This window comes from Megascapheus bottae, chromosome 7, assembly GCF_031878675.1.
Source record: "Megascapheus bottae isolate mThoBot1 chromosome 7, mThoBot2.hap1, whole genome shotgun sequence".
Taxonomy (NCBI): domain Eukaryota; kingdom Metazoa; phylum Chordata; class Mammalia; order Rodentia; family Geomyidae; genus Megascapheus; species Megascapheus bottae.
The window spans coordinates 31,787,505-31,810,302 of record NC_143515.1 but is presented as its reverse complement, the minus strand read 5'-3'; the positions used below and the strand labels follow the sequence as shown (position 1 = coordinate 31,810,302).

The 22,798-nt window shown below is 43.1% G+C and overlaps 1 protein-coding gene across 1 annotated transcript in view; it reads right to left on the bottom strand.

Moving 5' to 3' along the window:
• Positions 1-22,798, bottom strand: part of Slc4a5 (solute carrier family 4 member 5) — a 101,405-nt gene that overhangs the window by 16,449 nt on the left and 62,158 nt on the right. The window contains exons 9-19 of the mRNA XM_090336660.1: positions 21,806-21,861; positions 18,901-19,058; positions 18,450-18,537; positions 17,069-17,223; positions 16,599-16,787; positions 14,402-14,576; positions 11,295-11,428; positions 10,382-10,653; positions 7,229-7,287; positions 4,843-5,043; positions 815-928 (exon numbers count right to left, since the gene is read on the bottom strand). Of these exons, the coding sequence (XP_090192786.1) occupies positions 815-928; positions 4,843-5,043; positions 7,229-7,287; positions 10,382-10,653; positions 11,295-11,428; positions 14,402-14,576; positions 16,599-16,787; positions 17,069-17,223; positions 18,450-18,537; positions 18,901-19,058; positions 21,806-21,861 (1,601 nt within the window). The remainder of the gene's footprint in view (positions 1-814; positions 929-4,842; positions 5,044-7,228; positions 7,288-10,381; positions 10,654-11,294; positions 11,429-14,401; positions 14,577-16,598; positions 16,788-17,068; positions 17,224-18,449; positions 18,538-18,900; positions 19,059-21,805; positions 21,862-22,798) is intronic.

Sequence of the window (22,798 nt, the reverse complement as noted above, 5' to 3'; positions counted from 1 at the left end):
AATTCAGACTACATCGTGAGAATAAGGAGTTATCTGTGAAGAAACTGACATTTATCTTTTGTTGTGTTATGAGATATACAGCAGGAGGCTAACATGATTTGTATAGAATGTGCTCAAGCTACTCAGGAAAATGTATATAATAAATATAATATTTTAAAGGTCAAGACTGACAAGGTAGGGAGGTTAAGTTTGAACTCTCTGCCCTAGTTAGATAGTTGGTGCACTTGCAAGGTAATCAACCAGACTTGAGCTTAGCTGTAAGCAAACTGCAGTACCTGCTCTGGATTAGTAGATAAACTCTGGCCTAGTGGGAAATTTCTGAAGGTGTGGTTCTCAACTTGAGCATGCTCAGAATCACCTGAAGGGTATATTAAAATGCACATTACTGTGCTCTGCCCCAGTTTCCTAAGGTCTAATGCAGAACTGAGAGTTTGTATTTCTAGCATGTTCCCAAGTGAAAATGATACTGAGACAGGGATTACATATTAGAAATCATTGTTCTAAGGAATCCTCTATAACAAATCCCAAATGGCTGAGCAGGTGACCACAGGGAAACTCTCAAATAAAAATCAAGAGGCTACAACTGGGCTGGACAGTAGATTCCAGCATCTTCTCTCTCCAAAGATGCATAACAAGAGATCATGGTGAATTTGTCCCCGACTCATACCTCAGAAGCTGGGCAGTAGAGGAACACACACAAAGAATCACTAGGGTCTCTTCGCTAAGGGAAGTAAGTTTGGTGAGGATAGAGGAGAAAGGTTCTACAGCTAGTGGGTGAACATAATGAGTGTCCAGAGTGGTGTGAGGGGCAAACCTTGATGACATTAGGTACGTGCAGTTTGGGGGTTTCCAGGCCAAAGCAGGCATCAATTCCACAGAACATCAGGATGGAGAAAACAATGGAAAAGTCAGCTACCAGGGCCCGGACCTGCCAAAAGACAAGCAGCAAGTGAATGAAGAACCTGCTGTGCTCCATTTAGGCTGGGCCAGCAGCCCAAGTCAGCAGGCCCAAGTTCAAATCCTGGTTCTGCCCCTGGCTGGCTGTGACTTTGGGGATCATGGCATCTTTCTAAGCTTCAGTTTCCTCACTTGGGAGACAGAGATAGAGACAACACCCACTTTGAGAGGCAGAAATGAGCTATGCATGTATAAAGTGGTTGGGATGTGGTGGTTGGAGTATGTACTGTTAGGATGTGGGTAGCCCTGACAACATGTACTCGTGTGACAAACTGCTGAACTCAACAGTAGGTATGGTAAGGGCAAGGGTTGAATCCAGACAGAAACCCTGCCCCTGTCCAAATATGACCAAAAAAATAAGACATGGCTGAGGGTCCAAATGGACCCTCTTGTAATTCTCAGACCTTCTGTCTACCAAGTCTCTTGCCTCTTTCCTGTTTCCAGGAGTCCAAATCCTATTCTAGTCCTAGACCTGGCCTCCCTGCACATTCTGAATCAGTGTCTCCTGACCCATCTTACTCAAATTCCACGCACAGAAATACAGGGTACAGGGTCTCCCTTTTTCTTCCTGGTGTGTGTGTGTGTGTGTCTGTGTGCATGTGTGTGTGTGTGTGTGTGTGTGTGTGTGTGTGTGTGTGTATGTGTGCACACGCACCTGCTGGTTATTTTCAAGGCAGGTTCTTGCTTCCTATCCTGGCATGTGCTAGGGCTATAATACCTATTTTAGGCTTTTTTGTGATCACTAGAGTAATAAGCCTGTGTTAATTGACTCAGTTTCAGTTGATAAGGGATCTTATAAACTTCTTCCTATCTGGGCTGTCCTCAAATCAAAACCTTCAAATCCCAGCCTTCTAAGTAGCTAGGATTACAGGCATCAGCCAGCAGTACCTGGGTATATCCTTCTACCTTAAAAAAAATAAAACTCTAGCCATTCTGTTGATGCTTTTTGTCATCTACTAGCCTCCTTGAAAGTGTTCTTTTTTTTTTCCAGTCTTGAGGATTGACCTCAGGCCCTAGGCACTGTCTTTGGGCTTTCTCAAGACTGGCACTCTACCATGTTAACCACAGCACCATTTCTGGCTTTTTCTGTGTATGTGGAACCAAGGAATTGAACCCAGGGCTTCATGCATGTTAGGCAAGCACTCTACCACTAGGCCAAACTCCCAGCCCCTTGACAGTGTTCTTTATACAGAAAGCATTGGTCTGGACTTGGGGGTTTACTATTACCATATATCTTTATACTTTTACTAAATACATGTATATCCATCAATGAAATATAGCATTGCTACATTTGAAAATTTTACACAAATGTCTGCATATCTGTAATTTTCTGCAATTTCCTTTATTTTCTCATTATATTTTTTGGATTATGTTTCTCTTTCTCTTTCTCTTTCTCTTTCTCTCTCTCTCTCTCTCTCTCTCTCTCTCTCTCTCTCTATATATATATATATATATATATATATATATATATGTTTCCAGGATTTTTCCATTTTTTTTCTCCTGTTAATGGATACAGTCTGATGATTTTCATGCCTTCCTCTAAGTGTTTGTGTAGTTATTCTTGCATACATGTGAAGAGTTTCTCTGGAATATACTGGAAGTGGTAATGCTGTTCTGAAGACCACAATATTTATAATAGCACAAAACAATAATTATCTAAGAAAATATCTAACAAAAATGCTTTAAACCTCAAAGCCAAAATCTATAAAACATTATGGAGAAAGAAAAGTTCAAAATAAATAAAGTGTATCATATTCATGCATCAGGAGCCTCAAATCTGAAAGACACCAGTTCTGCCAAAATTATCATATAGGATCAACATAATCCTACTAACATTCCAAGAAGTAGGTAATTTCCGTGATAGTGAAAATGATTCTAAACTTCATTTGGAAATGCAAGAGCCAAGATAATATTGTTAAAACACAAAGAGAGGGATGGGAATGTGGCTTAGTGATAGAGTGCTTATCTACCATGCATGAGACCCTGGGGTCAATTCCTTGGTACCACATAAACAGAAAAAGCTGGAAGTGATGCTGTAGCTCAAATGGTAGATTGCTGGCCTTGAGCACAGAGAGGCTCAAGGACGAAGTACAGGCCCTGGTTTCAAGTCCCACAACTGACCTCCTTGCACCCCCCTCAAAAACAAAAACAAAAAACAACCACAAAGAACAAAGAGGGGGATTTTTAGCCTATAAGATAAAAAAAAAAAAACTTGGCCAGGAGTTTGGCCTAGGGGTAGAATGCTTGCCTAGCATGCACAAAGCCCTGGTACCACATACATAGAAAAAGCTGGAAGTGGTGCTGTGGCTCAAGTGGTAGAGCTCTAACCTTGAGAAAGCTCAAGGACAGTGCTCTGGCCCCATGACTGGCAAAAAAAAAAAAAAAAAGATAAAAGACTTAGGCTGGGAGTTTGGCCTAGTGGTAGAGTGCTTGCTTAGCATGAATGAAGACCTGGGTTCGATTCCTCGGTACCACATACACAGAAAAAGCCAGAAGTGGCACTGTGGCTCAAGTGGTAGAGCTCTAGGCTTGAGAAAGCCCAAGGACAGTGCTCAGGCCCTGAGTTCAAGCCCCAGGACTGGCCAAAAAAAAAAGAGATTAAAAACATTATAGATTGTAAAATTGAAGACATTCATACTGGTATATTAAAAAAAACAAGATTAAAAAAACCATAAACAGACTTATACAGGAACTTTTGATATATGGCAAAAAAAAGTCTTGCTACATGGTCTTGAAACAATGATCTTTATATATTAAAAAGTACTGACTGGAACAACTGGCTATTTATATAAAAACACAAAGAAACATTATCTCACATTATACATCAAAATCAATTCTGATGGATTATAGATCAAATGTGAAAAGAAAAACAATGAAACTTTAAGAAGATAACACAGGAAAATTTCTTTATCCAAAACTTTCCTTGTAGAAAATTTCATTGTATTTGGGCACAGTAAAACTAAGAATATCAACATATACCATTAAGATAATCAAAAGGCTGGCCACAGAATGAGAAAAACTATTTGTGTTGCAGGGGCCAGGAGCATGACCTAGTGGTAGAGTGCTTGTCTAGTATGCATGAAGATGGGTTTGATTCCACAGTACCACATATGTAGAAAAAAGCCAGAAGTGGTGCTGTGGCTCAGGTGGTAGAACTCTAGCTTTGGGAAAGCCCAAGGACAGTGCCCAGGCCCTGAGTTCAAGCCCCAGGATTGGCAAAAAAAAAAGCAATTTGGGTGATACATATGATCACAAAACTGCTTCTATCCATAATATATAAAAACTCTTGTAAATCTGTGCAAAAGAAGAATGCACTAATGTTCAACAAGTAAAAACAATTTCTAATATGAAAATCAATGGTCTAATGGCCCATAAATGCATGATGTTTTGAAATTCATCTATCATCAAGGTAATGATAAAAACTTTAAAATACAATGATCCACTTCTTCACAAAAGGCTAAAGATTAAAGCCTGAAAACAGTGTTGTCAAGGTAATCCTGCTCTCCATGAATCCAAAATCTGCATTCCTTTTTGTTTTTCTTGGTCATGGGGCTTGAATTTTGGGCCTGGCTGCTGTCCCTGATCTCCTTAGCTCAAGGCTAGCACTCTACCACTTGAGCCACACAGTCACTTCCAGTTTTCTGGTGCCCAAGCTGGCTTTGAACCGTGATCCTCAGACCCTCATATCTCAGCCTCCTGAGTAGCTAGGATTACAGGCGTGAGCCACCAGTGCCAGCTCAAAAATCTGCATTCTTAATTTGTAAAAACTACAGTGCCAAGCGGGTATCTATCCTGTCATGAGTCAGAACCTTTTGGGGCACTCAAGAGGGATCCTACTAATTAGGGTCTGGATGCAGGTTCCTCTTAACTGCAGGGTATATTTACCTTGGTAGGAAAATAACGGCTGAATTTGAATTTCTTCAGTGTTAAGGTCATGGAGTATGTCCCAAAGAAAAGGATGAAGGACATTAGTGCCAGATCTGGAATGAACTGGCATGAGTTTCCCAGCAGGCGGCCACCATAGCTCAGACATTCCTTCTTGCTCAGCAGGGACCAGTCCAGAGCTGTGAGGTTAAGGGGGTTGTACTTGGAGACCAAACACAGGAGAGAAAGGGTTAGCAACTTCCTGGTGGGTTAGATGTAGGCTCCCTCCACCTCCTGCTGACATAGGCAGCTTATACACCTACTCACACTCTGAGAATCCCAAGCCTTCCTGTCTACAATGGAGCCCTCAGCAACAGACTAGTATTCCTGGGGACAGTCTGGCTCAAGGAAGCTCAGGCAGGCAGCTCCCTGGGAAGATTAGGAGCTAATACACATTTCTTCAATGTGTTCTAGGATGAAGGGTTTTGCTAGCAAGAAGGAACGAATAATGCCTTTCCTTCAGTAGGTTTGGCTCATATCCTAGTCAGTCTATTAGAGGTCCTACTGATGATACTTCTTTCCTAAAGCCAGGAAGCCACTGGATGTGGAAACAGTTGGAGGTATGGCTCAGCAGTAGTGTCTGCATAGGCAGCATGAGGTCCTGAGTTCAAACCTCAGTACTGCCAAAACAAAAACTAAAAACACAGTACTACCAAAATAAAAATAAATAAAATGCTCTCTACGAGCCGGATTTGGTGGCTCACATGTGTAATTCCAGCTTACTTGGGAAGGATAGATTGGAGAATCAAAGATCAAAGACAACTCTAGGCAAAAAGTCCTTATCTCAATCAATAAGCTAAGTATGGTAGCACACAACTGCTGTTCCAGCTACTAGGTAGGCATACCTGAGAGTATCTTAATTTGATGTTAACACTGAAAAAAAGTTTAAGATGTCATCTAAATATAACTATAGCCAAAAGGGATTGGAGGCATAGCTCAAGTGGCAGAGTACTTGCCTAGCAAGCATGAGGTTTCCAGTTCAAACTCCAGTACCAAAAAATAAGTTTTTCTTTCTTTTTTTTTTTGCCAGTCCTGGGACTTGAACTCAGGGCCTGGGTACTGTCCTTGGACACTTTTTGCTCAAGGCTAGCACTCTGTCACTTAAGCCACAGTGCTAATTCCAGCTTTTTCTGTGAATGTGGTTCTGCGGAATCAAACTTGGGGCTTTGTGCATGCTAGGTGATCACACTACCACTAGGTCACATTCCAGGCCCCAATAAGTTTTAAAAGTGGAACGTAAGAGCTGGGAGTGTGGCCTAGTGGTAGAGTGCTTGCTTATTAGCATGCATGAAGACCCAGATTCGATTAATCGGTACCACATACATAGAAAAAGCTGGAGTGGCTCAAGTGGTAGAGCACTAGCCTTGAGGAAAGCCCAAGGATAGTGTTCAGGCCCTGAGTTCAAGCCCCAGGACTAATAAAAAAAAAAGTAAACTTGAGAACAGGGGACATATTGTCTGATTCATTCATTTACTAAGTTGTAGTGTTAAGTGACACAACTCAGGGCCACCTCTGAGCTACACCTCAGACATCTTTTTAGCCTTCAGTACTCACATCATCTTGCATGTAATAGATACTGAGAAATGGGCACTGCCTCATGTTCTTCCTTCCCTGAATCTTTAATTGGGAAAATCTTTGGTAGACTGTCAACTGAGATATGTGTAGATAGAGTCATCAGAAACACTAAAAGTCTATAAATTTTCCCCAAGTGCTAACTTATATCTGGATTTTAGCATGTCACCATTAGCCCACTTAGGCTGAGACAAACAGGAGCCCCTGAAGGCTACCACATATCATTAGTGGGAAAGGCAAACCAGACCTAGAGGGGATTAAGGATGAAAGAAGTACAAAGGACAAGTCCTGGTCATTAGGGATGGGAGGGGAACACTAATAAATATTCTGGGGATAGAGACAGCATTGCTGGGTGGGAACTAGGGCTCCTAGGCAGATAGAAAGCTGGAAGTGAAACTCTGCTTACAGACTGGTGTATTTTTGTGTATGTGTGTGTGTGCACATGTGCGTGTGCATACACGCGTGCGTGCACACACACCCACACACACACACCCCACTCTATTTACCAATCCTCACCTCTACCTCACCTTCATTTGTAAATATTATATTTATGTACATGGACTTAATAGGAGGAATGTTTTAAAATGCTTATAGTTATGCTTAATATAAAACAAATATATATATATATTCACAAAGATATGCAGGAATCTCAAACTTGACCTCTGAGATTCTGGGATGCTATCAGTTGGTTTCAGCTTCCCAAATTTTTTCTTTTTAACCACTTCCCCCACAAGAAGAAATGAGTGGACGGTACATCTAAGAGGAAACAACTTACCAGAGAAGCACTGGTGTTTGGTGCCAGTGGGGCTGAGGCATTGAACACAGTTGTATTGGCTGTAGATGAGCACACAAGTATGGGAAAGGGTCAGTGACTTCTGGGTAGAAAGACTTCAGGATCCCCAAGGACCCCCCACCCTTTCCCATCTTCCTCCACTGCTTTAGTGCCACTGGCTCCCACCATAGGGGCAACTAATAATGCCTTGTCCCTCTCCACTTCTCCATTTTGCCCCTGTGAGGAAAGGATGGTAGGAGTAAGCCTGGCTGCAGCTTAGACAGAATAGCTAGGACAATCCAGGACTGCCTTGGCCTGATGATAAACAACTAGTTGTAAAAAGTGAAAAACAGAATCTGGTGCTGAGACAAATTTATGAAAAATGTGCCCTGTCAGTCCCTTCTAGTCACTAAGCACATTTCTATACTGTTTGACATTAACATTCTTAGAGAATAAATGTCATACCATGCATCATGCCAAACAATTGCAAAGTTCTGGGATCTCCACAAAGTACTCCATTTTACGGATGAGGGAATGGTGGCCCTTCTAGGTTAACTTGCCCATTGTCCAGGGTCCCAAAGCTTATAATTGGAGCTATATTGGCAGCTCAGTCTGGCTAGCCCAGACCCTATAAAGATCCAGCTCTATCCATTAAGCTTTCATTCCCTTTTCTCCATCACTAACATTTTCCTGTGGCCTCTTTCACAATTCCTTCTCTGATCTCCATTGCTCCTTCTGGTGGGGAGGGTTCAACATCATGGGCTAAGCTCCCTAGTGGATGTGGTTTCTCACCACAAAAGTAGGCTTTGGAAGACCAAGGATGGCTGAGCTTTCCTTCTTCCTACTTAGCAGTTTTGTAACCACTGAGTCTGAAATGTAAGCTCTGGATGCTCCTGCTGGCTCTCCATATTTGGTAAGAAACTCAAAGAGGTAATCTTGAGGCCTCTCCAACCTCTGGCTAGCTGTTCATAGGGCCCCTCAAAATTGTTGTCTTCTGAAATAGCTGGGATGGGTGAGTGGCTAATAAACTCAGCCTTGACACAGAGCAAGACAGTCCAATGAACTCTACAAACACAGAGGTTTGTTAGAATTGCTCAGTTATTAGAAATCAGGGATATCTGATTCACTCCCTCATATCACTCACCAAGAGAACTTGATACAAAGTTAAACACTTGAGAGAGGGAGAAACCTAGGCTAGGAGGCTGACCTGTCACTACCTACTCAAGTGCTTCAGAACTCCCTGCTAGGTCTCAAGCCTGGGGACTTCAGACATATCCCTACTACCTACTATTTTGAGGCCAAATATCCTCATAATGACTTCTGGTTTAGGCTCATCAATTTTTTTTTTTTTAATGAGGGAGGAATGTTGAAGATTGAACCCAGGGCCTTGTACATGCTCTCCATCTCTGAGCTATATCGTTAGTTCTCATCATTTTTTATTTTTTGCCAGTCCTGGGGCTTGAACTCAGGGCCTGGGCACTGTCCTTGGGCTTTCTCAAGGCTATCGCTCTGCCACTTGAGCCACAGCACAACTTTGAGATTTTTTTGTGTATGTGGTACTGAGGAATCAAACCCAGGGCTTTGTTCATGCTAGGTAGGGACTCTACCACTAGGCCATAGTCCTGGCTCATCAATTTTGTTTTTTTTTGTATCAAGAATTTCACAGAGGTTATTTGAAAGTCATGAGATGAAAAATGGAAGAAATACAACATGGAAAAGTCTAGAAAGGTCAGCTGGGCTCAGTGGTTCACGCCTGTAATCCTAGCTACTCAGGAGGCTGAGATCTGAGGGTCAAGTTTCAAAGCTAGCCAGGGCAACACAAAGCTGAGAGGCTCTTATCTCCAAGCAATCACTAGAAATCCAGGAAGTGGGGCTGTGGCTCAAGGGCACAGCCTTTGATAGCCTTGAGCTGAAGAGCTCAGGGACATGCCCAGGCCAAAGTTCAAGCCCCAAGACCCCCTCCAAAAAAAATTCTAGAAAGGTCTCAAGTATGGAATACTGTAGAAGTCTAGCATTCACAAAATGGTACTCACTTGAGGTTGAAAGCAGCCAAATCAGAATTTGCGGCATTCATAAACAGAATACAAATCAGTTACAATGTATGCAACATTAGAGAAACATGAGAGTTCCTCCTTATAAACTTTTATGAGAAAGAGTTATAAAGTAAGATCATATTCTCAAGTAGAAGTGGGTGGGACTTGGTTTTGCTGCTAAGGAAGGAAGCAAGTAGAAAGTAGGTACCACAGAGACTAGAAGAAACCACAGTTGCTTCCCCCCGGCATCCTAGTTTTCTAAGTGTCTAGAACTTTTCTTTTTGTAGTCCTCTAATCAAAACTAACCTGTCTTGGTTCCAGTTTCTGTATTTTGCTGTGAAGAAACAAGATCTAATCTTACTGGGGTTAGTAGCTCATAATGGCTTTATAATACCAATTAACATTTTAATAGAGCAGAGGTTTTCAAACTTGAGAGTACACTAGTTGCCTCTGGAAGGCTTAATGTACACATAATTAGACAGTGTGGGGAAGCACAATGACTGGGCACAGTGGCATGTGACTGCTATTCCCAGCAATGCAGGGAAGTACAAGTATGAAGATTGCAGCCCAGGCAGCCCTAAGTGAGATCCTACTTTGAAAACAACCAACCAATAAGAGAGCTGGAAGCATTACTCATGTGGTAGAGCACCTGCCTAACAAGCTCAAGACCCTGAGTTCAATCTCTAGTACCTCTGACGTGATCTCACTTTAAAGGGCATGCAATCACACTGGCAGCAATGTGTTGGGGAGAGCTGTCATGCACTGATGCCTGGGAAAGGTTTTAGGTACCATCAGGTTACCTGTGCCTTGTACAGCACTCCTGACAATGTGGCCTTCACAAGCAATTTGCCTCACTCCACACTGAGACAAATTATGCCTTACTCATTCCTTGTGGCCTTGTACCCTTCTGACTATAAATACCTTTACCAATATTGTGATTCTTATTAGGGCTACTGACCCCTTGATTTCCTCCCCCAAACTAGGGTAAGGCCCTTGCATTTTCTCCTTTGGAACAGTGAATACCTGGATGAAGAGGGCCTCCTAAGAAGGATCACTCTCCTGCTGTGGTGGTAGGGGAGAATGAGTGAGTGGGGCCCAGGGCATGTCTGGGGCTACCACTCACCTGTGTCTGGGGCAACACACTCGCACTTGTAGGTGGTAATGGAGTCAGGCTTGAAGTCCATGTTGATAGGGTAGTACCTGAAGGCACCAATCATCTTCTTGATAGCATCGTAGATGAAGATGAAGCTGATGAGGGTGGAGAATCCCTCCTCTGTGAAGCGGGTAATATATTTGATGATAAAGCTGGCATCTGTAGCCACCAGGATAAGGCACTGGATGGCTGAGTGTAGGCCAATCCAGAGTCGGAACTCCATGTAGTCCAAGCCATTGCCTCTGAAAGACAGAGGGAAGTGAGGAGCCTCCAGCTCAGGGGTCTGCCTGTGCATGGCTCTCCAAACCTACCCTGATGAACTGAATCCTCCTGGCTGGAACAGATGCCTTTCTAGGACTGTAAAATCACTAGGGGCAAGGACAATTCCTGAGAGGAATGGCCTGATCTCTGGGATTTTTAGAAAGGATCTCACAGAAGTGACAAGAACACTTCAGTTCATGTAGTTGGTAATAGACATCCAGAATAAATGAACGATGTGAGATTTCTGATGAACAGAAATGGAGCAGGCCTTAGAAATAGGTCCACCTCTAATACTATAGATGAGACAGTTTTGCCTAGAGTGATGGAGCCTACTTGGGTCTGGGTGCAACTTTTTGACATTTTGGCTGAGACTTTTCATATACTATACTTTCAAAGTGCTCATGAGTAGATTTCCTCCTCTTACCTTGCCTGAATTTTTCTTTATGCACTGATTCGACTTAAAGGCAGGAAGCTGGCAAGAGTCAGCTTGCTGCCTGATAGCTCTTCCTGTGGTTAAAGATGACTTTAGTACTGCCTCCCCCCACCCTCGCCTCCCTCTTGAACCTATTGTTCTATCTTGGCCAGCCTAAATGCAGAAAGAGGGCCCTACTGGGGTACCTACTTGCTGAAGTCAAACAGGAGTTTCTCAAAGATGAGGATGGGTCCTGTGCTGCTGAGAATGATGAGAGGCTGTCCCGCGAAGAGGCAGAACAAAGAGCCAGCCATGGCAGTGCCCAGGAAGCTCTCCATCACTCCCTGGGGACACAGGAAGTGTGTGACTTAGTGGAGGCAGGAGAAGGGAGTCTCTTCACATCGGTTGCAATGCAGCAATGTGCTGGGCTCCATGAGCTCAGATATATTCGTTCTTTGTTCTGGGCCCTTTTCTTCTTGGATTGTGCTCCCTATACCCTATTCCCCAATTTTCCATCTCAATTTAATTTGGATAATGATCCCCCTTGACTTCCTTTCAACTTGGAAAACATGCTTGTTCCTTATCCTATTACCAGAGGACAGGCCATTTATCCATAGTATTGTTTATTCATTCAAATGTGTTTAATGCTTAAGACCTCAAACTGTTCATTCACTCAAGATCCATTAAGTGCTATGTTTCAAGCATTGTGTTAGATCTCAGAGATTGATCAGTGAGCAGTAGGACACATTTTTTTCTCTAGCAGATATAAAGACCAGTAGTCAGTTTCTATCAGCCGACCTTTTGAACCTCAGCAGTTTCAGGCTAGATCATTCTCTATGGTGGGGTCTGTCTTGTGAAGTGTAGGATATTTAGCAGCACCCATCTTCTTTACATACTCATAGCCATCTCCTTCCAGTTACAACAAACAAAAAAAATTATCTCTAGATATTGTCAAATGTCTCTCAGGGTCAAAATTGCCCCTGGTAAGAGCAACTATCAAATATTGTGATAAGCTGGGGTGGGCTCTGAGTGGCTCAGGAGCACACAGCAAAAGAAAACAGCTAGAAAAAAGATAACAGGTGATAAGGAAGATGACTGTAAATACAGATGTATGGAAGCTAAAACATGAGCCAGGATTGGTCAAGAGAACAGGGTCAAGATGAGAAAGGCAGCATGCCTTTGAAGAACTTAAGACAGGATAATAGAAAACAAATTGTAGAATGTGTTATAAGAACAGGAATGCTGAGAAAGAGAATGCTGGCTTTATAAGCAAATAGGGCCATGCCATTGGGGTAAAAGCTGATACTTAGGAATTAAGGATAAGGCCTAATTTCTGACATAAACAGCTAAGGGAAGTGTAGTGTCACTTGTTATGCTGGAAAGGACCAGAGATAAAAGTGAGGAGAAAAGATAATATTTGCAACATTGCCTGTTTGAATTGGGAGACATCAAGAGGCAGCCATGTGGATATAGTGGAAGGCAGCTGAATATGAACCTGAGCTTGGAAGAAATGATCTGATGATAAGCATTCTTCTCAACTTATCTAGGAAAAATGGGTCTTTTCTTTGGTGCTCTGTGCTTTCTAACAGTTTTGCCCCAAAAGTCACCACTGGAAAAGACCATTGTCTAGAAAATGGGTAGGCTGTCATGGCATTGGCTTAATAATTTTCATATAAATGTTTGAAATCCAAGCTAAGAAATCAGTTATTTTTATTTTTTAAGTGTAGGAAAAAGACCACAATTAGAAAGTCAACTGACTATGCTAAGTTCCATCAAGTTTTAATAAGGAAAATACCAAATAACAAAGTAGATGATTCTCCTTAAAAGTTTTTTCTTATTAACAAGAGCAGTTAAACCAGGTGGGGTTACCAGAATTCCTCCCCACCCTACCCCCCTTGGCCTGCCAGGAAACTCCCTCCCTTTCCTTCTGGCAGTGCGCCAGAAGCCCACCGAGATGATAGGTCCGTTCAAACAGCAAAGGTGTCAGTGGTTGCCCCAGACATCAATCAACTATGTTGAATTCCATTGGCCACTTGTGTATGGCCAGCCCAACCACATGGCTGGCGGTCTATAAAAGTATCCTGTAAGATTAGGCGGGGTCGATCTCTCACTCACATCTTAGAGACAACCCTGACGGGTCACTATGATTCTCAATGCTAGGCGTGGAATAAAATTCTGTTTAACTTCAAAAAAAAAAAAAGTTTTTTCTTGTTTTGTATTTTCTAGATTTTCCAATGAAAGATACTAATTTACTTCCCCACAAATGTTAAAGTTACAATAGATTAATGATTTTGTTGAAGAAACATTTTCTAATTGTACAATGTAGTATTTGAATTTTCTGACAACAGCCACAATCTTCCTATAGTTTCCATTAACATTGGAACCACTTCTGATCCCTTAAATGCTATAATCCTCAAACTTTTGAGATGTCTAGATGTTAAGTTCTTTTTGAAAATGATACATGATTTAGAACTGATTTAATTTTCATGCATATAGCAAAATCATTCATCTTCCTTTTTTTTTGTGTGTGTGTGTGTGGGTCATGGGGCTTGAACTTGGCCTAAGCGTGTCTCTGAGCTCTTCAGTTCAAGGCTACTGCCCTACTCCTGAGCCTGGGCATTGTCCCTGAGCTCTTCAGCTCAAGGCTACCACCCTACCCTTGAGTCAAGCCCCACTTCCGTTTTCTAGAAGTTAATTGGAGATAAGAGTCTCAACTCCTTTCATCCTTGGGCTGGCTTTGAACCTTGATCCTCAGATCTCAGCATCCTGAGTAGCTAGGATTACAGGTGTGAGGCACCACGCCCCACTCATCTTGCTTTTTGTTTGTTTGGTTTTTGTTCTTTCGACACAGGGTCTCAGTATACCCGATATTAGCCAGGCTGCCTCAAACTTTCAGCCCTCCAAAGGGCCAGTGTTACATATGTGTGTGATCACACTTAGCATTCCTCTCAAAAGCTGGATCATTTATATCATTCTTAAATTTCATTCTTCCCCCTTTTGGGGGAAGGATTGGACTTGCATATGGGTAATATTAGGATTATGAGTTAAAAGCTCCTTACTGCCACCAGATGGCAGATATTTTTTTGCCAGTCGTGGGGCTTGAACTCAGGGACTGAGCACTCTCCTTGGGCTTTCTCAAGGCTAGAGCTCTACCACGTGAAACACAGCACCACTTCCAGATTTTTCTGTGTATACAGTACCCAGGAATCCAACCCAGGGATTCGTGCATGCTAGGCAAGCACTCTACCACTAGGCCATGCTCCCAACCCCAGAAGATTTTCTTGATGCTTGCACTCACATCCCTGGCTCATGCATACCTGATAATTGTCAGTGGCATCCCCCAGAAGCCCACCAAAGGTGATTGCATTGGTGATACAGCCGAGGTAGATGAATAGGATGGCAGAGATGGACTGGAGGTGGAAACCATCATAGAAGTCACTTGGGAACCATGGAAGCTTCCTCTTCACATCCAGACAGAGTCCGCCAAAGAACCTGCTTGAGACAGGCCCAAAAGCTGCTCTCTTCCCATAAACACTAGCAGGGAACAGGAGTAATTATAGAATCCTTTGGATTCTGGGGTAAGGAAGGGATGACCAGAGAGGGATGGAGATAAAGATCCTTCAAACAGAACACTTAGGATCAGAGATAAATCTTGTTAGATGAAAAGTTTATAGTCAGCGCAATCTACACTGAGGATAATGGATATAGTCAGTTCAGGAGAGTGAAGTTTTGTTTGTTTTCCCAGTCCTGGACCTTGAAATAGGGCCTAAGCACTGTCCTTGGGTTTTGTCAAGGCTAGGGCTCCACCACTTGAGCCACAGCACCACTTCCAGCTTTTTCTATGTATGTGGAACTAAGGAATCAAATCCAGGTCTTTGTGTATGCTAGGCAAGCACTCTACCACTAGGCCAAACTCCTGGTCAGAGAGGGAAGTTTAAATGAGAGCATTACACCATAGGGTCCACAGAAGGTGGTCCTTTTAATATGTCTGGCTATCTACAGGGCTGCTATGTTTAGCAATCAGGTGTGCCCAACTATAGGCATAGAGACATCCCAGATTACCGCACACATTAAGGTGGGGAGGGCAGATACTAAACCTCATAACTGATTTCTTTGCTTTCCCAACTGTCTTTGGAGTTTTTAGATTGGGAAGGGAGTCAGTGTATACTAGAGACTCTACTCCTTATAGCTCCATACCTGGCACTTGTATAGCAGGAGTTTTCTGCCTCAGTACTACTAATTAAACTGGCTAATCCTGTGCTGTCTTGTGCACTGTATATGGTTAGCAGTGCCCACTAGATGGCAGCAGCATCTCCCCTACAGTTGTGGCAAATGAAAATGGCTCTGGCCCCTGCCAAAGTGGGAGTCAGGAGGTACAGAGTGAGGGGCAAGAGAATAAAAGAGAAGCAAAAATGTTTTCAATTGCGAGCTATTGGTATAGAGTCAAGGACATATAAATCATGACTTCATTCTCAAAGTCATAGCTGTGTTCAGAGCTACCTTGTTTTCCAAATCTAGGTTGACCTGAGTGATTCTAAGAGCTAGCAAAGAGTCTAGGCCAGGAGAATATTCTCTTGTTCTTTTTTAAATTTAAATTTAATTTCATCTTATTTTTGGCCAGTCATGGGGCTTGAACTCAGGGCTTGAGCACTGTCCTTGGACTTTTCTCAAGGCTAGAGCTCTACCACTTGAGCCACAGCACCACTTCCAGCTTTTTTCTATATATGTGGTACTGAGGAATTGAACCCGGGACTTAGTGCATGCTAGGCAAGAATACTACCAATAGGCAAACTCCCAGCCCCTGGTTATTTTTTTTTTAAGTTTTTGAATAGGTGGCATTTTTTTTTTCCAGTTCTGGGTTTGTGCTCAGGGCACAAACCACTAGGCCCAACTCCCGGCCTGGAATGTAAGTTTTAAAAGGCAGTGTTATGAACTGAACTGTGTCCTTCACAAAGATATTCACAAAAGCCCAAACCTTCAGTACCTGTGAATGTGACTTCACCTAAAAAGAGATTTTGCAGATATGATTCAGTTACAATGAAGTTATTATGGTAGGTTGTAATTCAGTTCTGCTGGTGCCTTTACAAAAAGAGACAAGTGCTATGTGGGCTATGTGATGACGCTGGAGTGATACACTACAAGCCAGGGTTGTCTGGTATACTAGAAAGTTGGAGGAGGGGAAGTGGCGCTGTGCTCAAGGCTGTAGCCTTGAGCTGAAGAGCTCAGGGACAGTGCCCAGGCTCAGAGTTCAAGCCCCAGGACTGACAAAAGGAGAAAAATAAAGTTGGAGGAGGCATGGAGGATTCTATCTAGAGTCTCAGATGTGTTTATCTTCTTTTGAAGCTTCCAGCATCTTATGATACAACTCTGCAGACTCCAAGAGGAGTTTTGAGCACACAGGGAGGGAAAGACTGCAGTGTTTGGACCCATGGTCTAGGAGCATGCTACACAAGAGGATGGGAAGGAGAGACGTCTGAAGTAGAACAGGGTCTCCATCAGGCACAGGGTGGGCACCTTCCTGTCCAGATAAGCTCCTCCCCGATTTCATGCATAGCCGGCATCTCTGCCTCATCCCTGCTGCTGGCTCCACCTGCCCCGCTGCCGCCAGCTGCACCGCTGCCACTTCCACCTCCAGCCCCGGTGCCGCCTCCACCCACAGAGCCGTTCATGTGGCCTAGCTCAGCAAGAGAGAACACCGATTTCCTGGAAGACAAGAGGGATGGGGAAAAGGGGCCCCCAAAGCTGGGTAAAGCCAGCTCCTCCAGGACTGTCGCTGGAACACCCCTTACCTCTCCAACAAAAATTATAAAGTACACAAAGGACATGTAGAAGAGGATCCAACAACCCCCCTCCACTCCCACAGGGTACCCAGATTTTAGAAATGTTTACATTTAGCCATATTTACTTCTGAAATTTTACAGAGAAATAAAATGATACCAAGGAAGCTCTCTTTGTCTCCCTATCTCCTCTACCCTTATACACACCTCTTGTCAGCAGAGGGCACCTTCTTGGGTGGCTCAATTCGAATATTTGGGTCCCATTCTCCAGGGGGGAGGACAATGACCTCATCCAGAAACTCATCGATCCCTGCAATCAGATCTTCCCGATTGCGGGCTTTATAGGCCACACCACTAAAGAGCTGGGGAGAAACAAACAGGGACAGGAGAGTGTCTGTTTTTTTCCTGGCATCCCTTCTTACACACAACTGCTAGTTTCAAAGGAGTCTCTTGTAGCTACTGCTTCTGATGCCAACTCACTGTCAGTTTGGGGGATGAGAAGTTAGCACTGCAGGGAAAATGGGCCCCCATGGAAAAGAGCTAGCACCCAATATTGAAGTCCATGTCTCCATATTCCTTCTGTAGAACTTTGAGTTACTAAGTCTTTCTCATTGTAGTTTCCCCCAGGAAAAGCATGTTAGAAGACTTTTTTTTTTGGTCAGTCGTGGGGCTTGAACTCTGGGCCTGGGCGCTGTTCTGTGAGCTCTTCAGCTCAAGACTAGTGTTCTACCACTTGAGCCACAGCATCACTTCCAGTTTTCTGGTGGTTCATTGAAGATAAAAGTCTTATAGACTTTACTGCCAGGGCTGGCTTTGAACCAAGATATTCATATCTCAACCTTCTGAGTAGCTAGAATTATAGTCATGAGCCACCAATGCCCAGTACATTTATTACTTGCTAGCCCTTTACCCTTGCATATAGTTTTCAGAGAATGCTTTCTGACTTACAAATACAATCAGGTTATATCTATTGAAGTTTGAAGTACTTAGGGCTCCCCATCAGTCTGAAGACAGAATATGAATTTAGGCTCTGCTCTCATCTATGTACTGGCACTCCCTGGAAGCTCTCAATTGAGCTACTTCCATCCAGCTTCTTTGAGCCTTAATCCCTGTTCCCTTTGTCTGGAATGCTTGCCTCATAAACTCATTGCAATTCCACCTTCTTCCTTAGCTTTTTTTTTTTGCCAGTCCTGGGTGTGGGCTCAGGATCTGAGCACTGCCCTTGGGTTTTCTCAAGGCTAGAGCTTTACCACTTGAGCCACAGCACCACTTCTGGCTTATTTTCTATGTATGTAGTACCGAGGAATCGAACCCAGTCTTTGTGCATGCTAGGCAAGCACTCTACGATGAGGCCAAACTCCCAGCCCTCCTCCTTAGCTTTTTATCAATGACACTCATGTTGACTCCCTAAGGAGTCAGTTAATTTTATTATGGGTCTGTCTTTCCCACTGTGGTGCTCCTAAAAGATAATAGCTAGTCCCTGAATCTCCTAATCTTTAGTGTGTGCTCAAATGTGTCCGTTAGAGAACTTAGTGGTGTGCTGGGAGCCATTAGCACTAAGGATCATGGAATTTCTGTTAGCACTCACATCATCCACCATGAGGGTTGCAATGGCACGACCAATCTCATTGTAGGACTTTGCTCTCCCAGAAGGTCCCAGCAGTATGAATAGAAATCTGAAAAGAAGAGGAGAAAGGAGGAAAGAGAGTAAGAAGGAAAAAAAATAGAAGCATCAAAGGGAAGAATCTTTGACTCTCAGCTGTTAACTCTTCCACATTTCTCCTTTGAAGCTTATATTTGCTAAAGCAAAAGTTCCTTTTCTGTTCCTGATAAACTCCCCCAAGGCCTTTCTCATCTTTGTCTTGCTGCCTAAGTCTACCTAACAGCTTCTCTCACTGCCACTGCGTTTCCCTTTTACAACTATTTTAAACATTCTTAAATTCTCCCCAGCAATCCTCTCTTCTAGCAGCAATGTTGGCTGACTGCATAGACAGCTGGCTCTCGGAAAACGGGCAAGGTGGCAGGATTCAGTGACTCACCTGGTAGGAACAGGTACCTCAGTCACTCCCCCGAGCATAGCAGAATGGATGAGACGCACAAATGCAATGAATGGTTGGTCCAGGAAGTCCACCTCACCCACGAGCACATTGGAAGCTTCTGAGTCCTTAGGGATCTTCTTCATAAATTTGTTTTTCCGCTGTTCAGAGAGAGGAAAATGAGATACCTAAGAATATTCCACATGCTTTTACTTCCTCATCCTACTTCATACTGCACTGGAAGTTGAACCTGAAAAAAAAATTCTCCCAGCAGTTCTCAAGAAACTGAGAAATAACCAAATACTCTCCCGGGTTTTACAGATTAGGATATTTAATGTTAGTTAACCCCAAGACTAATCAAGTCTTTCTAGATAGGAAGGATGTGGCCCTAAAACACTCAACTGGTCTAAGGGGGTGCAGAAGAGTCCTGGTTTTTGCTGGATCCAGACCTGGACTATAGCTTCCCTTACTGCACCTGAGTTTGTAGCATTCACAAGGCCAGCTGCCTAGACCACTCCTCTGTGGTGGCAGAGTGAACAAGGAAGCCTGTTCTAATAGTCATAGTACAGGCCTTGTTTTTTGTTTGCCACCAGTGAACTCTTCCACTAGTCTCCAAGTTTTCACAAGGCTTCCATATCTTTAGGTTACTTCCAGAAAATGCATTAACTTCTGAGTCTTTCCAACTGAGTATTCCTCTAGTCCCTCTGAATACTGTCTGTCCAGGGCAGGAAGGTTAAATAGACAGATTTACAAGGTCTGTTATAATTCTCAGCTATTAAAAAAAGTCCTTGGCCCAAACTTAATCCTACTCATGTTTAGGACTTCACATCTTCTGAGCCTCTTTCTATCCCCATTGAGGGGTCAGTTGTTGGAAAGGCAGATAAGGGAATGGCCAACAAGTCCTCCTTCTTTGTTGCTACAACTATTTCCTGATTTATCTCTTGGGGGTGGGGATGATGAACACTTGTTTAGGTGGCATGAGGAAGAGCTAGGGTTATATCCTTATAACAAGCCACCACCCCTCCATAATGCCAAGTATCAAGTTGGATTTGAAAGTCCAATGGAAAGGAGAGGGTAAAATGGGCAGGAGTTCTCTAAAAATAAGGTTTTTAATAGAAATAATACTTCACAGGGACCCAACCAATCCACTTGTAATCCAAAAAGAAGGCCTTGATCCTTCCATACAGGTTGTGACATATTTGATTAAGAGGTCTTAGTAGTAGTATCCCAGAAATGTGGTGTGCTGGTATACTGGCCAGCCTGGCTTAGCCACAGTCTGAACATGGACTAGGACTTCAACTAGGACTCCACTGACCCTATTCCTAACCCCCCAGAGACTCTGGTGCAGCTCTGCAGCACAGTCACTGAAGCACAGCGATGCTATCTGCACCTACTTTCTGTTCACTGGGAACTCACAGGCTAGGGGAGGCCTAGAGTTTTGCTTTGCAAAAAAACAACAATGTTGAGTCTTCAGAAAGGTGCCTCTGGGCTTATAGCTAAAGAGCATCCACTGTTAAAGCACTGGTGCCACAAATTATAAATATGGAGAAGCATCACTGGGTATCAGTCAGGAAAAACAGACACTGGTTACCAGGTATTAGGTTCTTGGCTCTAAATCAAGGAAGCACTGCCTAATAAAAGTGACAGCTTGTATGATTATATCCACTAATATTTAAATGGGTTATGAAAGCCTTTTACTAGGTAAAGCTTTCATACCATTGCTCCACTGTACATGTGTATAACTATAACAAAGACTGTTTGTTTCTCAATATGTCAGAACACTGACTAGTTCCTAACTTACTCTGAAGTGAGTGCTCTGGAATCAGACTTCTTTGGTCAAATCATGGCTCTGCCATCATTCAGCACTATGGACTTGAGTATGTTACTTAACTGTTTTCAGCTTCAACATTATCTCATCAGCAAAAAAGCAGTGCAATATATTCAGAATGTGGCCTTAAATATTGGTTCATGTCATTGCTATTATTTTAGTATTTTAACCACAAAGGGACCTCAGGATACTAATTTGAGGGCCTGATTTTACTTTATTTTCTAACAGAGTTAGGGGTACTTAGAAAGTACTTGATTACTCCTAACCAAGTTTCAGGTGTCCTTTGGGGAAGGGTACAAGTGAACCTTCTGTCCTGAGCAGTGTAAAGTTAGAATTGAGCTTCTTCAGTTGTCATGGTCACAGAGTTCCTGGCTATGGGACTTAGGGGTTGGCCTCAACTGATAGCAGGATTCTGATCTCACCATAGATGCTTCTGCCAAGCTGGTGGAGACTAGGGTAGATGTTTTGCCCTAGATTAAAAAGAAGATATTGTACAGGGCAGTCCCACTAATTAACCATCACTGTCTCTCCATGGAGAGGACCCACTTCTTCCTCTCTGCTATCTCTAGTTCTTATCTTTAAAGAGCCTCATGGAGGGCCGGGAGTTTGGCCTACTGGTAGAGTACTTGCCTGGCCTGCACGAAGACCCGGGTTTGATTCCTCGGTACCACATACATTAAAAAAAAAAAAAAGCTGGAAGTGGTGCCGAGGCTCAAATGGTAGAGCTCTAGCCTTGAGAAAGTCCAAGGACAGTGCTCAGGCCCTGAGCTCAAGCCCAGGACTGGAAAAAAAAAAAAAGATCCTCATGGACCATAAGGGGAGATGGAGATTAGGGGAGATTAAGCTATGTGAGCTATGTGTACTGTGCTGACTTTTTCTATCTAGTCCCAAACTTAGAGATAGCTGTCACTTCATCTGATCACATTCTCTGTTACTGACTAGGGTCTGGCACAGAACCAGTACCCAAGTCTCAGAACGGGAGACTTACTACTGCTACCCCTGCCGGCCCATTCGGGGTCTGTGCTCCCAAGGCTTTTAAGAAGAAGCTTCCATTACAGCCAAGTGCAGGGACATTCCTACCTGGTCTGTGTTTGGAGTATGGGAAATGTCATTCATGCTTCTGCTCTGGGCATGACCTAGGAAGAAGAAAAGAAGGTCTAAGAGAAGATAGGCTCTCGTAAGTCCTTTTTCCTTGGTCCTTACTCTTGCCTTTCCCAGATGCCTTCCCACTCAATCCTGCATCCCACTTAAGCTAGCATCTACTCATTGTCCTTCCCCCTGATGGCACTTTCCTGAACAAATAACTAAACTTCAGATTCTACTTCTTCCTTCTGTTTTCCATCTTCTGCACTCTGGTCTCTACCATTTTGCCGCACCATTTTTGTCTATAGCAGATGCCACCTCTGTGCCAGGTTAGATGTATTTTCAATATGTAGGTATCACTAAACTTAGAAATTTGTTGGTGAGAAAGATGAGTAGCTAGGATTATAGGCATGAGCTAGTAGTAGCTAGAATGTCATCCTTTTTTTTTTTATTATATTTCTTTTTTTTTTGCCAGTCTTGGCCTGAACTCAGGGCCTGAGCACTGTCCTTGGGCTTTCTAAGACTAAAGCTCTTGAGCCACAAGACTGTTTCTAGCTTTTTCTATGTATGTGATATTGAGGAATGGAAACAGGGTCTTCATGTATGTTAGACAAGCACACTACTACTAGGCCAAACTCCCAGCCCCCTCATCTATTTTTAATCTCATTTCTGATAAGGCTCTATACCAGAAATCAAGGTGGAATTATTGGTTTAGTGAAAAAAAAAAAGGTAAAGACGAAGATATCAACCTCCTTAGAACATAGGATCAGTATTGATTATGCCTGAACTGATTTAGAACTTCATTTTTTCCAGAGGAATCATCTGGAACATTATAGTAGTATACCTGAGAGGAACCCAGTTTTAGGGTACAGTTAGATTTCTCCTGGTGATGTCCAAAGAATTTTAGATCATGAGCTCTACCTTCTCCATCTATGAAAACGTGGACTTTCTACAGCCATGCCAGGCAGCACAGACTTGTCACTGAGCAGC